The sequence below is a fragment of the Fusarium graminearum genome, chromosome 4 (genome assembly GCF_000240135.3).
Source record: "Fusarium graminearum PH-1 chromosome 4, whole genome shotgun sequence".
Classification (NCBI taxonomy): Eukaryota; Fungi; Ascomycota; class Sordariomycetes; order Hypocreales; family Nectriaceae; genus Fusarium; species Fusarium graminearum.
Genome location: NC_026477.1, coordinates 508,179 through 520,982, shown reverse-complemented (window position 1 = coordinate 520,982; position 12,804 = coordinate 508,179). Strand labels below are relative to the sequence as shown.

Genomic DNA, 12,804 nt, shown 5'->3' with positions numbered 1-12,804 from the left:
GTGTACAAGACATACAAAGACCGAGACAAACGCCTTGAATACGGATCCCGAGCTCGGACAGAATCGGTCTCGGTCACAAACGAGAAGCGAGAAGAAAAAAAGAGTCAAGTGTCTTACACAGACCAGCCTTGTAGGGATCATCGTTGATCATGGTCTTTGGGTAAGGCGAGAGACAGAAAGACTTTGGTGACAAGGTTGACCTAGCCGGCAAAAACTGTCAACAGCTGAACTTGAGACGGCCACTAAAGTAATGTCGGTAACCAAGCGTTGAGGGAATACAAGTTCCTTGCATATTGAGTTTAAACGGTTCCCTCCTGTAATTGATGAAGCCTTCAGAGCTGAAAGACTTGAATCTGACATTCGTCGCATAAAGTCCCAAAGATCAAGTTGAAACAATAAGGGTCTTGAACGATGACATGAGCCTGGACGCAAAATACTAAAAATAAGGGTCGTACATGGTCAGCGCTCAGTCTAGATCATTAAGTAAAGAGTGTTAAAGGTAGGGATGGCTGAGCTGAAGAGAGGCTCAAGAGTAATGGCGTTTTCATTTTTTGGGACTTTAATTGATTCAAATAAGAGTTTTATGCAAAGAAGTCTTTGACGTGAATATAGTTTAATAGTCGTCTTGGAACAGAGTACGGCCTGAGGGGAGAGCTTGAGGGCAGTGGCGTTTTCACGATCGTTTGGGCTTCAGCTGATACAATGCAGGAGCTTTTATGCAAATAAACTTAATGTGAACTCAACTGTCAGGTTGTCTAGGCTTGATTTATCGGTATATTGTCCTGTATGCTCATAGAGCAGAGTATAGCCGTGATACTGCTACAGTACTATGTGAGTTACATAAAGACCGACACTGATTTATTGACTGACAAGATAATTAGACCAGCTTAGTGAATATAGCCTAAGATTTCATCAGTATTTCATATAGTCTTCTTCTCTCCCCTATAAAAAAGATCATATTAGACTTCAGAAATCTCAATACACCAGCAAGCTTAACTCACCTGTACTTCAGACACAGGTAGGCAACCTCTTTTTTTTAACGTTATATAAACCATCAAGTACTTCAGACACTAAATCCAACAACACCATTCTTTATAGTAATGGCAAAGGGTAGTGATGTTTCATAACAGAATGAATTAATGAATAAAAAATAGAGCTTCATCTAAGTAGTTTGGGCTCCTATTAAATATTTCCGTTATTAGCAGGCTGCTGTTGATTGTAGCACATGATTGGCCTCCCACCGAGTCATACTGGGTTAGGTAGTGCTGTAGCTATGACCCTAGTTCACTTCAACAGCTCCCCTCCAAACAACACCACAACATCATCACCAACAATCGCAATGGCACCCGTGATACCATACACATACATACAATGTCCATGCTCCGATAATTCTCCCCCCGATCAACAAACTCCTCAAACTCCAACCTCAGCCTCCGCCGAACACACCTTTGACCCCACCGATCCTCGCTCAAACTACAGCCTCTACCCTCTCGAATACCTCCTCTACTGCGAAGACTGCCAGCAGATCCGATGTCCGAGATGCGTCAACGAAGAAGTCGTCACATACTACTGCCCCAATTGTCTCTTTGAGGTTCCAAGCAGTAACTTGCGAAGCGAGGGTAACAGGTAAACACCAACCAAGACACGAAAGGAAGAAAAAAGCCTGACAATGATACCCCGTCGACAGATGCACTCGAAGCTGTTACCAATGTCCCGTATGCATCGGTCCTACCCAGGTCATGGCCTTGGCCCCTACCGAACAACAACCAGGCGCCGACCCTTCAGCCCATGGAAACAGCAGATTCGCCCTATACTGCCAGTACTGCAACTGGACGTCCACCGAGATAGGCATCGACTTTGACCGACCGAGCGGCATATTCACACAGCTCTCCAAAGTCAACAACGGCGGCCAGCCTAGACTCACGGCTAGAGAGTTCAAGGAGCGACGCAAGGATAACCCAGATGAGCCTCCGCCAGCCGACAAAGACGTCGATGCGGAGCTTCAGTACGCCAATCTCAAGTCATTCTACCAGGCACAACTCGCCGACACCAACGCTTCAGGCGTGCCTTCGCTCAACGATAATCTCGGCTATGGCTCGCCTGCTGCGTTGACGCGGATCATGGCCATGTACACCGGTCACGGGCACTCCCGTAAGCGCAACGGTCCTTCAGACGTGATGCGTGAGGCTCTTTCGACAGAAGAAGGTCTAAAGGTGGCTGATCTGGATGATTCCGCTCAGATCAAAAAACTGCACCAAGAGGGGTTGGATGCGACTGCTACTATTGAGCAAAATCTTTTGCAAGCAGATGTTCAGAGATTCCAGGATGGTCTACGTCCTATACCATACCTCCTCCGAACGAAACGATCCAAACGTTGCTCTATATGCAGACACATCATCTCCAAGCCCGAGAACAAGGTCACGTCCACACGGTTCAAGATCAAGCTCGTGGCCAAGTCGTACATACCAACCATCACAATTCGACCCCTCAACCCCACCGCCGGGCCTGTTCCTACCACACAGCGTCCCCAAATCCAGCATGAGCTGCCTCTCAAGCCTCTTACTCCTCACCACTACATCATAACCTTCAAGAACCCCCTGTTCGACGGCATCAAGGTTACACTTGCCACACCAAACAGCACACCCGGTAGGTTCTCGAGCAAGGTCACCATTCTGTGTCCGCAGTTCGAGATCGACGCCAACACGGACATGTGGGACGACGCCCTGAAAGACGATGACAGAGACAAAAAGCGCAAGGGCGAGGAGAGCAGCGGTCAACCTGAAGCCGGCAAGATCTGGGAGCGAGGACGTAATTGGGTCAGCATCATTTTGGAGGTGGTGCCTACTTCGCTACGACTTGACGACGACAAGGTCAAGGATAAGAGCCCCATCAAGGAGGACGAGGACATTCTCGAGATACCCATGTTTGTGAGGATGGAGTGGGAGGCAGATTCCCAGCAAGACGTCGGTACAGCATCAGCAAAGGAAAAGGAAGGCCAGGAGAAGCGAGAACTGGCTTATTGGTGTGTATTAGGAGTTGGCCGCATCGGGAGCGATTAAATCACATAGAAGCGCACATAGACGTTCACGACACATAAATCTAGATACCCAGATAGCGAACAAAGTCATGGACCGAAGAAGTGTTTAGGTTGTCTTGTCAAATCATACGCAGCTTGTACCATTTATCAAGCTACTTTCTTTAAAGACGCCAAGCCCCTTTTGTGACCAAACCAACCATGTTTAAAGAATAGCACTCCCAGCCCTTGGATTGATGTGAAGACATGTATTTTTTTCCTCGTACTACTAGTTCATCTCTGAAGTAGACGCACCGACTTAGTAGTCAGCGGGACCGCTCTGGGGGAACTCGAAGTTGACGTTGCGGCCTGTCAAGCGACGGTAGACCTCAGAGTAGGTGTCGAGGCGGTAGTCAACACCACCACGCTCCTTCTCGTCAAGGATGACCTTGAGGAGCTTGGAGCCGTCCTCCTTGGTGCGGACGCGCTTGCCGACGATCTCGACGGGGAAGGTAAGGTCCTCGAGGATGGCGTCGTGGACGGCGGTGAGAGTTCGCGAACGGGGTCGCTTCTGCTTCTGGTTGTTGCGAGAGCGGGCAGATCGCTTGGGGCGGGGCAAGATGCGGCGAGAAGCGAGGATCAGGACGTGGCGGTCAGAGAACTTCTTCTCGAGCTCACGGGTGAGGCTGTACATTGTTAGTTGGGTCTCACATTCGAGACAGAAGGTAACTTACCGCTGCTGGACGCGGTGGAAGCCCTGCAGGGAAGGGACGGGGACAAAGATGACAATAGCCTTCTTGCCGTGGCCAACCTCGATCTAATCAAGATCCCAAGTCAGCATGCGAGCTCCAGGACGAAACCTTGGACCGCTTCCCGTCCTGTTCCACAAAAGTCAATGATACTCTGGCTGAGCACTGCCTCCCGCCCCGGCGACATGGAGATGTGCACACAAGGTTCTCCGTCTGAATCATTTCTCGAAATGTTACATCTTTGAAAATCTTCTCGACTGAAAAGTGTGTGCCGCGGGTCGCGAGACGGTAGGAGTGGACGCTAGGTCAAGCCATTGCAAAAGGACAATTTTCTTGTGTGGGAACAGGATTTCTCGAAACGAGTACCTAGGTTTTGGTTGTTCACGGTATTCTCACCTCACGAGCAGAGACGATCTGGAGAGGTCGGAGGGCGACCTTGAGATCGGAGGTGTTGGACTCGAGGTCGAAGAGAGCCTGAGCGATGCTCGTCTCGAGCTCGGAAGGGTTCTGCCTCGAGGGGCTGTTGGGAGCGATCTTGTTAAGGGCCTGGGCGCTCATTTTGACGGCTGGTTCGACTACGTGGATTGACGACGACGGAGTTGAGTGCTGTTGCGAGGGCCGTTGTAAATTTTGAGATGGTCGAGCGAGCGGGAGGAGTCGCTAAATTGGGGTTTTCAAACCCTGTGCGATTTGTGCGAGGTCCGTGCGCTTATCGGCAATCTGCAATCTGCAATCTGGCTGCCTGAGGTTGAAGCCTGGTGGCTAGCTTGAAGCCATCGCTAAGTGGGGTCGTCCTTGAAAGGGAAATCCCATCACGTACACGGCATGCTTTATTTCATGGCTTGATACCTCAAGGTCATGAGGTAACTCGTCGCACAATTTCTTTCACAGGCTGCTTAATTCCAAGGCAACTCAACTTGAATCCAAGACATATGTCGTGCAACTGATGCAGGTCAACCACAGCCAGAACAACGGACATCTTCTCCGAAAGGTCCGACAACTCGTGATGCAATGCTTCTTTATAACAGATCGTCGAGAACATAACTTTGTCTAGTTCTAATGTTACACATTTAGCCCTCACCGCCCTCGGGGTCCTCCTCATCCTCGTCACCGAGCTCCTTATCAACATCCCGCTGCACCTTTTCGCCTGTAGTGTCTCTTGTGAGCTCGGCCGCCTTCATACCGCCAGCCGTGAGCCACAAGAAGTGGTTTGTCTTGAACTGGTCGATCTGGTTAAAGAACATGTGGAACCTAGTATCCTGTTAGCGCCTTGTCCGACAACCATACGTCAGTACTTACGAGTTATCCTTCTCTTCCACACTAAAGATACGGGTGTAGATCTGCTTGTCCTTGAAAGCCTGGATCTTGTCATCGTACTTGTCAAAGTCAATTCCCTCCTTTCCAAGTGACTCAGTCGCCTTTCGGTTATAGTTGTGGAAAACGGGTCGCTCGAGCAAGAGTCCGAGACCAGGGGCCTTGGGGATAGCCATCTTTTGGTTCTGGTAGCTCTCCTTGATACGCTCCATGGGGGTACCGCAGCGGACGATCAGACTAGCCAAACCGACCATCTTACGGATCTGGTGCATCATGAAACTCTGTCCGTGAACCTTGAGGGATAGCCATTCCGTATCGTTGATAATAATGGGCTTGGGGTTGACAATGAACGACTTGATGTGTCGCTTTGCCGAGGCGTCAAAGAATGACTTTTGAACAGTGTAGTTGTGGAAGTTTCTTGTGCCGTTGTACATGTTGAGGGCCTCCTGAAGGCGCTCCAGGCGCTCAGTGCTAACACGGTATCGTCGCTTTGCAGCCATGTAAGCCGCCTTGATGTCCCGAAGGGCAAAGTCAATGGGGCCAAGCTCGCGGTTCTTGGGCTTGTGGCTCTCCAGAACAACAGTACTTTGCTGGGCCTCGGGCTCAGTAGTCTGCTCAGTAGCCTCAGCAGGTGCTTCGGTGGCAGGCTTCTCTTCGCTCGGCTCGGCCTCGTCTGTCTCTCTTGCGGCCGCCTTTCGTGCAGCGATCTCTTCATCGTCGGTGACGTGAACCTTTTCCAAAACAGCAGCTCTGGTCTCGGGGTCCAATCGGGCAAGAATGGGCTTGATCTCCTTTTCTTCAACCTCGGTCCAGAAGTCCTTGACATCAGCCATTCTAGCGGTCAGCTCGTCCTCGACACCGTGCTCCTTGGCCAACTCGACCAACTTTCGGCCGAGGAAGGTCTCGGGGTGGGGAGGAAGAAGACAGTAGCTAGGCATGAGGTACTCGTACCATCTTGAGTCGCAAGTCTGGTAACAGCTAAAGGCGTTGTTGGTTCGCTGAAGACCCCAGATTCGGATCTGTTCTGGGAGCTCGGCGTTGATCTTGTCGACAATGTCCTCATCCTCGATAATAAGCTTCAAGCTGATGACGTTTCCAGCCGCATGCACACCCTTATCCGTTCGGGCGCATCGAACAAGACTCGACTTCTTGGGGTCGTCGGCGTTGGCCTTGGAGATGGCGCCTGCAGCGACAAAGGCCTTGAACAGGTCGGCCTCGATGGTCTTCTCGTTGCCGTTGACCTGCATTCCCTTGTAGCCAGTACCAGCGTATCCAATCATAACAGCAACCTTTCGCTTGGGCCGTCGTTCCTCGGCAGCAATCTCATCCTTGGAGAAGGGGTTGTTGCTCGATTCGCCATCCGCAGACTCGCCCTTCTTGTTCAGTTTGCGACGCTTAAACTCCTTGAACTCGTCGTTCTTCTTGCGCTTGTCGCCCTTTTCACGACTAGTATCTAGTTAGCACCGTTGGCGACTGCACTCAATCAATCAATTGAAAAGGAAACTTACCCCCACTCTCCTCGACCTTTCTCTGATCGTCCCTTGCCAGGCTTTCTGTGGTCATGGCGCGGGTTGCGACGGTTGCCGTTATCATTGTTCTGAGCGGCATTGGAGTCACCTGACGGACGAGAGTCGTTGGTGCCACTCGCGGCAGTGCCTTCATTATCTGCCGCCATGTTTGCATCGGTTGCGACAAGTGTGTGGTAGTAGATGGGAAAGAAAAGTGTAGCTGTCGCGTTTGATACTTTTTTTGGTGGAGGAGATTTTCGATGCGGGTGAGTGGGGCTTCCCGTTGAGGTCCCGGCGGGGGATCTCGTCATTCGTTTTGGAGCTACCCTGGATCTGTGTGTAAGTCTTCAATTCGTGGAAGGTCAGATGTGCTTTCTTTAAAGTTCAGCATCACACTTTACAAACGAATATAAGTTTTTACACATGCGGCTACTTTACCTTTGTGCCATGTCTTGATGGATTATGTTGTATACGAATGTAACTAGCTGTTACTGGCCATTAGCGGTATATGGAGAGGCTGTCTGTTTGCGTCTTTGGAATGTGTGCACAGCGACTGTTCGGGATGTCTCCAGACATTGACAATCATCATAGCATGGCAGAGCGATGGGCAAAGATATGATATGGCAGATACAACTTCTTAAAACAACAGGAGGGGATAGGCTGCAGTGAGTCGAGGGAGCGGACAATCCAACCTTTTACAATTCAACGTTGTAAAAGTTTATAGGTTCTCACTATACTTGATGCCACATATTTGCAAGTGTTTATTCCATTCCAATATCTATTATACACAGACTCGCTCAAATAAATCGCTATCACGCTTCAATATTTGTTTAGACAGAGCTCGTTCCATCGTTAGTGGGAAGACCCTCCTCATCACCAGGTTCCTGGTATGTGCCACCAGGCTGGGTAGCACCTCGAGTGCGCTCCTCAATGATGTTGCTCTGGTCAATGGCATCCTTCTCGTCGCGCTCTATCATCCTGTTAGTATTGTTCAACTAGACTGAAAAAGTAGGACTTACCAAGTTGAGCATCAGTGTCAGCCTGCTCGGCGTCGATAGGGTCCTCAACTCGATCGGAGTCGGCTTGGACAGCAATGGGCTGGTCCTTCTCGCCAGGTCGAGAAACGTAGGAGTTGTCCTCGTAGGAGGCAGAGGGGGCGTTCTCAAGGTCAGACATGATGATTGTTTGGTGGTTTGAGGAGATGGTTGTGGTAAATGGTAGATGAGTTGATGAAGTTGTGATGAGGAACTTCTTTTTTCACTCGAAAAGAGCTCCCATCTTATACATCTCCGCTCTACCCTTCGAATGTCATGTTTGTTCTCATTGACCACAACAGTTCCGTCATTGCTTCTGTTGCAGCTCGATCTGTCCATGACGACATTGAATGATGGCCGATTCAATGAATCATCTTCCCAGGAACCAACAGCACAGCGGTCCTAGCACAGCTGCAAGCACTTCCGACCCGATCTCTAGTGCCCCTGATCTCTCCCGTCAACCAGGGGCAATCTCCGATCCGAGAGCTTAATCGCATTCTATTCAGATCAGTCACCGCGTGGCTGGGAGGATTGTGATGCAAGTGGCAATATCCCGACCGCGAAAGATTCGCGCTTCAGACATATTCGACGCGTTAAGTGGTCATTTTATGATCTAATATCTGGTGGGGTTCGATCTTGGATGTCGTTAATGAGACAACGGCAGGACGATTGTGAGTCTTCCCAACGATCTATGATGCTGAGGTGCTACTAGTGTTGATATCGAGGTCAGTGCTTTCATGCGCTGAAGTCATTGTGAATGAAAGAAGATATGATAAGATTAGGAGAAGAAGCAAATTAAAGACCCAGATCTATTGTTCTGTTACGATTGCATCATGAATGAGCGCATGATGAAATTACATAGACGGAGACGGCCGAGACAAAATAATATGTTCTAGCGCAGTACTGCTCAGGGCTCGCCGTCTGCCGAAAATGTTGACAATGGGTATGGAGGGATATATATAATAGCATTTTCACTGCATTTTTAGCCCATTCCTAAGTCGCCTGTGATGGAGGCCTCGCAGTGGTCGGGACCTGTTACGGAGCTGTAAAGAGAGATAGATGGGAGCCAGGCATAAATATATATCAATTGCCATTTTTCACTGCAATTTTAACCTACCACCAAGTTGTATGCAGTCAAGATCTTGCAATCACACGATGCTGATCCATATTTCCAACTTCATCTCCTAATGTCACTTATTAACATATTGGTAAGACAAAAGAGAGAACATTGAGAGAACATTGTATAGGAGCCAAAAAGGCAAAAAAGAATGTGATGAGACTGGGACTCGAACCCAGGAGGATTGCTCCACCAGGAAATTGGTGTTAAGGTTAACCTTAACCTGGCGCCATAACCAACTCGGCCATCTCACCGAACTTGTGTATGACGAACAAGCTCTAAGTTTAGTATAAACACGCTTGACTCGCACCATTTTGTTCCAGATCGAGTTGATATGCATGTCGGATATCTCGAAAGATGTCTTGGAGAGGTTGCAGTTGTCATCGTTCGCTAATCTGACTATCGTCCATCACCCGTCACATTCGTGTCGTGGCAGTCGATCCAAGCACCAAGTACTCACTCACCCTGTTCATCTTACAAGTCAGCATCTCGTCACCATTAACAACACACCCCGTCCAAGTTCACCCATGAACAATGAACAATGAACAATGAACCATGAACCGGAAAAGGTAGCATCTAGATATGAAAATTCTGACCAAAAAATGATCAAATTGTTGTCAATGCCTTCTAGTTGCATGACGGCGCCCGTCGTCCATGTTCCGCGTCTCAGCAGTCGAATCACAGGTCTTGATAGGACAGGATATTTGCTTTGCTCGATTTCACCACACCGACACAGAATGTCGCAAGACTGCGTACATGCCAGATAGGGGTTACTAGGGAGGCCGTCAGTGGTCTTGGAGCCTGGAAATACTCTCCTACCTGTTCAGGACAACTACAAAAGTCTCCGAAGTTGAAGATCGCTATATCATGATACGATGGTCATTGGTTATGATGCGCTGTCACACGTGTCGTTTCCGAGTTTGTCGTACAAGGTCCAGTAGAAGACTGAAAGATACTGGAAGACGATACGACGACGCGCTCACGGAGTCAGTATCCAGACGGGTCCTGAGTTGGCACGGGCTTATATGCGATGATGTGCTTAGGAAGTCAAGTTAACAATGCTTAAGTAATGGCATATTGGGTGCTTCACTTGGTCATGCTAGTAAAAGGTGAGCTTAAGTCCCAATGCCGAGGCACGCTCTCCCCTGACGTGAGTAATTGCTTGTAAAGTGTTTCTCAGGTTTAATAAGCCAATGATCCGATTCGGATATCGGAATGGCAAAAGATCTATGGCAAAGCTGATCAAGAGCATAGTGGCCACAGTAAAATCACATCATCCCGAGGGGCAAATTCTACAGCATAAACTCCAAAGCTAGATGGTGTCAAAACTCCAGACCAATGCCTGGAGATATCTAATGTTGTGGCTGTCTGTGGCGCATACCTCGGCCCAGAACCTCATGATGCGAAAATAGGCTGTCCGAGAAAACTCGACGTAAAAAGAGGAGACTTGAAGTGGAATTTTTCAACGATGGGGTTTTTATGTAATAGAGACGAGGATACGGCGGCACTCGAGGGCCCATATTCTTTTCCATCTACCGACAACTAACTTTAGTACTGCTACACCATAAGCGATACTGCAAGTAAATATAAAGTGGATTGACTTTATGATAAAAGATGATTTGACTGGGTAGTGAGAAGATATCTCCTCGCTATCGTCAGTTGAGGGTCTCAGGATTCAGAGAAAAGGGTTCAGAATGCCCCATCGGTGCCCCGTTCTCGTGCATGACTTGTAGAGCCCAGACGCGAATAGCGTTAAGTCCCCTAATGGGGTTTTGGAATGTCGTCAAGAAGTCCCTAGAAGGAGCTTGTTGTCGATATTAAAGTCGATATTAGTCAATCTGATAAAAACTTCAAGTGGCAAATGTCACCATTTTGCATCTCCAAGCAGAGCCGCCATCTAACTCTGTTGGCTGACCGACTGCCGTGTTCTGTACGGTAGATCCACCGTTTGCACTGAGCAGCCCCCAGGCCATCCGCCCGATCGGTTGCTGATAACGCCATCCAAGTCTCAAAATTCGAAAGAGTTTCTTGTGAAATGATTGGACGGAAGACGCCTCAGGGCTCAAATCAGTGCGGACATGGAAGCTGATGACTGGTGGGGTTGCACTGGACGTGGCTGCATACCTCAGCAGGTATTTGTGCTGTAGTGGTGTCGATGTGTGTACTTGGAGCTGAAGAAGCGATACAAGACAGGAATCTGGACATTGATAATGGAAGCCATCAGAATATGTTGAATTGTGTTGTGTTGATATCTGTCTAGCGATATGCAATATTGAATCGACATACCTAGGTACCTCTCTATCACAGAGAACCCCCCGTTCATTCCCCCGCCATTTCCATACAAGGTACCAGAGACCAAGTTTATCATTTCCATCCGGAAAAGAGGGTCCCTCCCCGACGACCCGAACTTACCCTTTTCTCTCTCACAAAGGTTGGGTTGGATTGCTTTGCCTCTGCCAAACGTCACATCCTCTCCCACTTACACCTTGACACCCCAAACCTACGTGCTGTACATTTGATATCCATTCGCTATCACAAAACATCCAGGACCACCCTCGGAGACAAAAGAACAGATCACCGCCAATTTCACCTCCTTCCGTAATCCAATTAGCGTCCAAAGTCCAAGGACTTCCTGTTGTTGCACTGTTTCAAGTGGACCTTGACATAGCGCTTCAAGACTCAGCACGCCATCCGCCAGTTACTTTGCCTCAGATTAGATCCTCCAAGCCTCCCCAGACTCTGACTCTCAACCCCGACTGTCCGGTTATTCTTCCCTGGATGCAGACTGGGCGTTGCGATATCTAACCATATCATCGCGCAACTTTCAATTTCCCACCCCTGGGTCTTTGACAACCGTGCAGTCCATACATTACCTGCTTCTGCGCCATGGACACCTCTGCGCTCGTCAACAACGTTGGGGCCCCCTCCGACTTTGTTGCAGCCTCAACTCTATCTTTAAATCATATTGATTCAATCGCCAAGTCAACAAACCCCCTACAAAAACATGCTCCTGTTTCTTCGGCGGCACCCGATACAACGTCACCTCTCCCCTCTACCACCAACGGTGACTCTTTGAAAGTCACCGACTCCGACCTCGACACCGCGCTTGACGACAGCTCACAGCAACAACCTTCCAAGAACAACTGCGACCGACAAAGATCCGATCAAGAAATAAACCCACGACTCGTCAAGATGCCTTCCGATCTAGTTGGCAAGACCGTCAGTCCGTTCCTCAAGGAGCATATTCCCGGCCTCTACGCACCCTTTGGCAAAGCATCGATGCCTCTATCTCCTCCTCCTACCAATGATACAACTGTAGTTCGAAAGAAGGATCCCAATAGCAAGTTCTGTTACCGTCACCGACCCGATTCAAAATGCCGGCGTGCAGCTGATGAGTCCAAGATGGGCTTTATCCAAAGTGTAAGTGCTTCTGCTCGGTGAGCTCATCGATAGCCTCTGCCGATCGCCTGCTAATATTCACCGATAGGAACTAAACAGTCTATCTTCCGCCGATCAGGAGGCCATCACTCACGTTTGGTCTCTATTCTCAGCTGCTCCAGCGAAACATCGTGACTTGATGCTGCAGGGAATTATTACACAATGCTGCTTCCCGCAACTCTCTACAGTATCACGCGAAGTCCAGGAGCAGCTCAAGATTGATTTCCTTGCTGCACTACCTACCGAACTCTCCTACAAGATCCTATCCTACCTCGATACAGTATCTCTCTGCAAAGCCGCCCAGGTCAGCCGTCGATGGCGAAGCCTTGCCGATGACGATGTGGTCTGGCATCGTATGTGCGAACAACATATTGACCGCAAATGCACAAAGTGCGGTTGGGGCCTGCCCTTGCTCGAAAAGAAAAAACTTCAGGCGTGGAGCCGCCATCAACAAAACCACCGACAACCGAATGCCGCCGACGTGGTTGAGATCGACGACGAGGCTGAGACACAAGTTGGCGAATCACGAAAGCGCCAGGCCACCGACGATGAACACGAAGATTGCGATCGATCTTTCAAGCGCTCCAGAGCGAACCCCGGAAGCAAGTGGCAACAACAGCTCGAAGCAGAG

General features: G+C 49.3%; 4 protein-coding genes and 1 non-coding gene across 5 annotated transcripts in view; 2 read left to right on the top strand and 3 right to left on the bottom strand.

The window, feature by feature from the left end:
• Window positions 1-1,339: 1,339 nt before the first annotated feature.
• Window positions 1,340-3,059, top strand: FGSG_06588 (uncharacterized protein; the record flags this gene model as incomplete). The annotated part of the gene is made up of 2 exons (XM_011327902.1): window positions 1,340-1,626; window positions 1,688-3,059. The coding sequence occupies 2 exons, from the start codon at window positions 1,340-1,342 to the stop codon at window positions 3,057-3,059; spliced, it is 1,659 nt and encodes a 552-aa protein (XP_011326204.1).
• Window positions 3,060-3,127: 68 nt separating this feature from the next.
• Window positions 3,128-4,393, bottom strand: FGSG_06587 (40S ribosomal protein S7). Its single transcript, XM_011327901.1, has 3 exons — window positions 4,159-4,393; window positions 3,748-3,830; window positions 3,128-3,699 (listed from the first exon to the last, which is right to left on the bottom strand). Exons 1-3 carry the CDS (start codon window positions 4,318-4,320, stop codon window positions 3,333-3,335), a joined length of 612 nt encoding a protein of 203 aa, XP_011326203.1. The 5' UTR covers window positions 4,321-4,393; the 3' UTR covers window positions 3,128-3,332.
• A 410-nt stretch (window positions 4,394-4,803) lies between these two features.
• Window positions 4,804-6,751, bottom strand: FGSG_06586 (tRNA pseudouridine synthase 1; the record flags this gene model as incomplete). Its single annotated transcript, XM_011327900.1, has 3 exons — window positions 4,804-5,013; window positions 5,062-6,522; window positions 6,585-6,751. 3 exons carry the CDS (start codon window positions 6,749-6,751, stop codon window positions 4,833-4,835), a joined length of 1,809 nt encoding a protein of 602 aa, XP_011326202.1. The 3' UTR covers window positions 4,804-4,832.
• A 2,138-nt stretch (window positions 6,752-8,889) lies between these two features.
• FGSG_20656 lies at window positions 8,890-8,989 on the bottom strand. Its single transcript has one exon. It is a non-coding gene; the product is annotated as a tRNA-Leu (tRNA).
• Window positions 8,990-11,927: 2,938 nt separating this feature from the next.
• Window positions 11,928-12,804, top strand: part of FGSG_12943 (sulfur controller 2) — a gene marked incomplete at both ends in the record, with an annotated part of 2,021 nt that continues 1,144 nt past the window's right edge. The window contains 2 exons of the mRNA XM_011327899.1: window positions 11,928-12,155; window positions 12,223-12,779. Coding sequence (XP_011326201.1) covers window positions 11,928-12,155; window positions 12,223-12,779 — 785 coding nt within the window. The remainder of the gene's footprint in view (window positions 12,156-12,222; window positions 12,780-12,804) is intronic.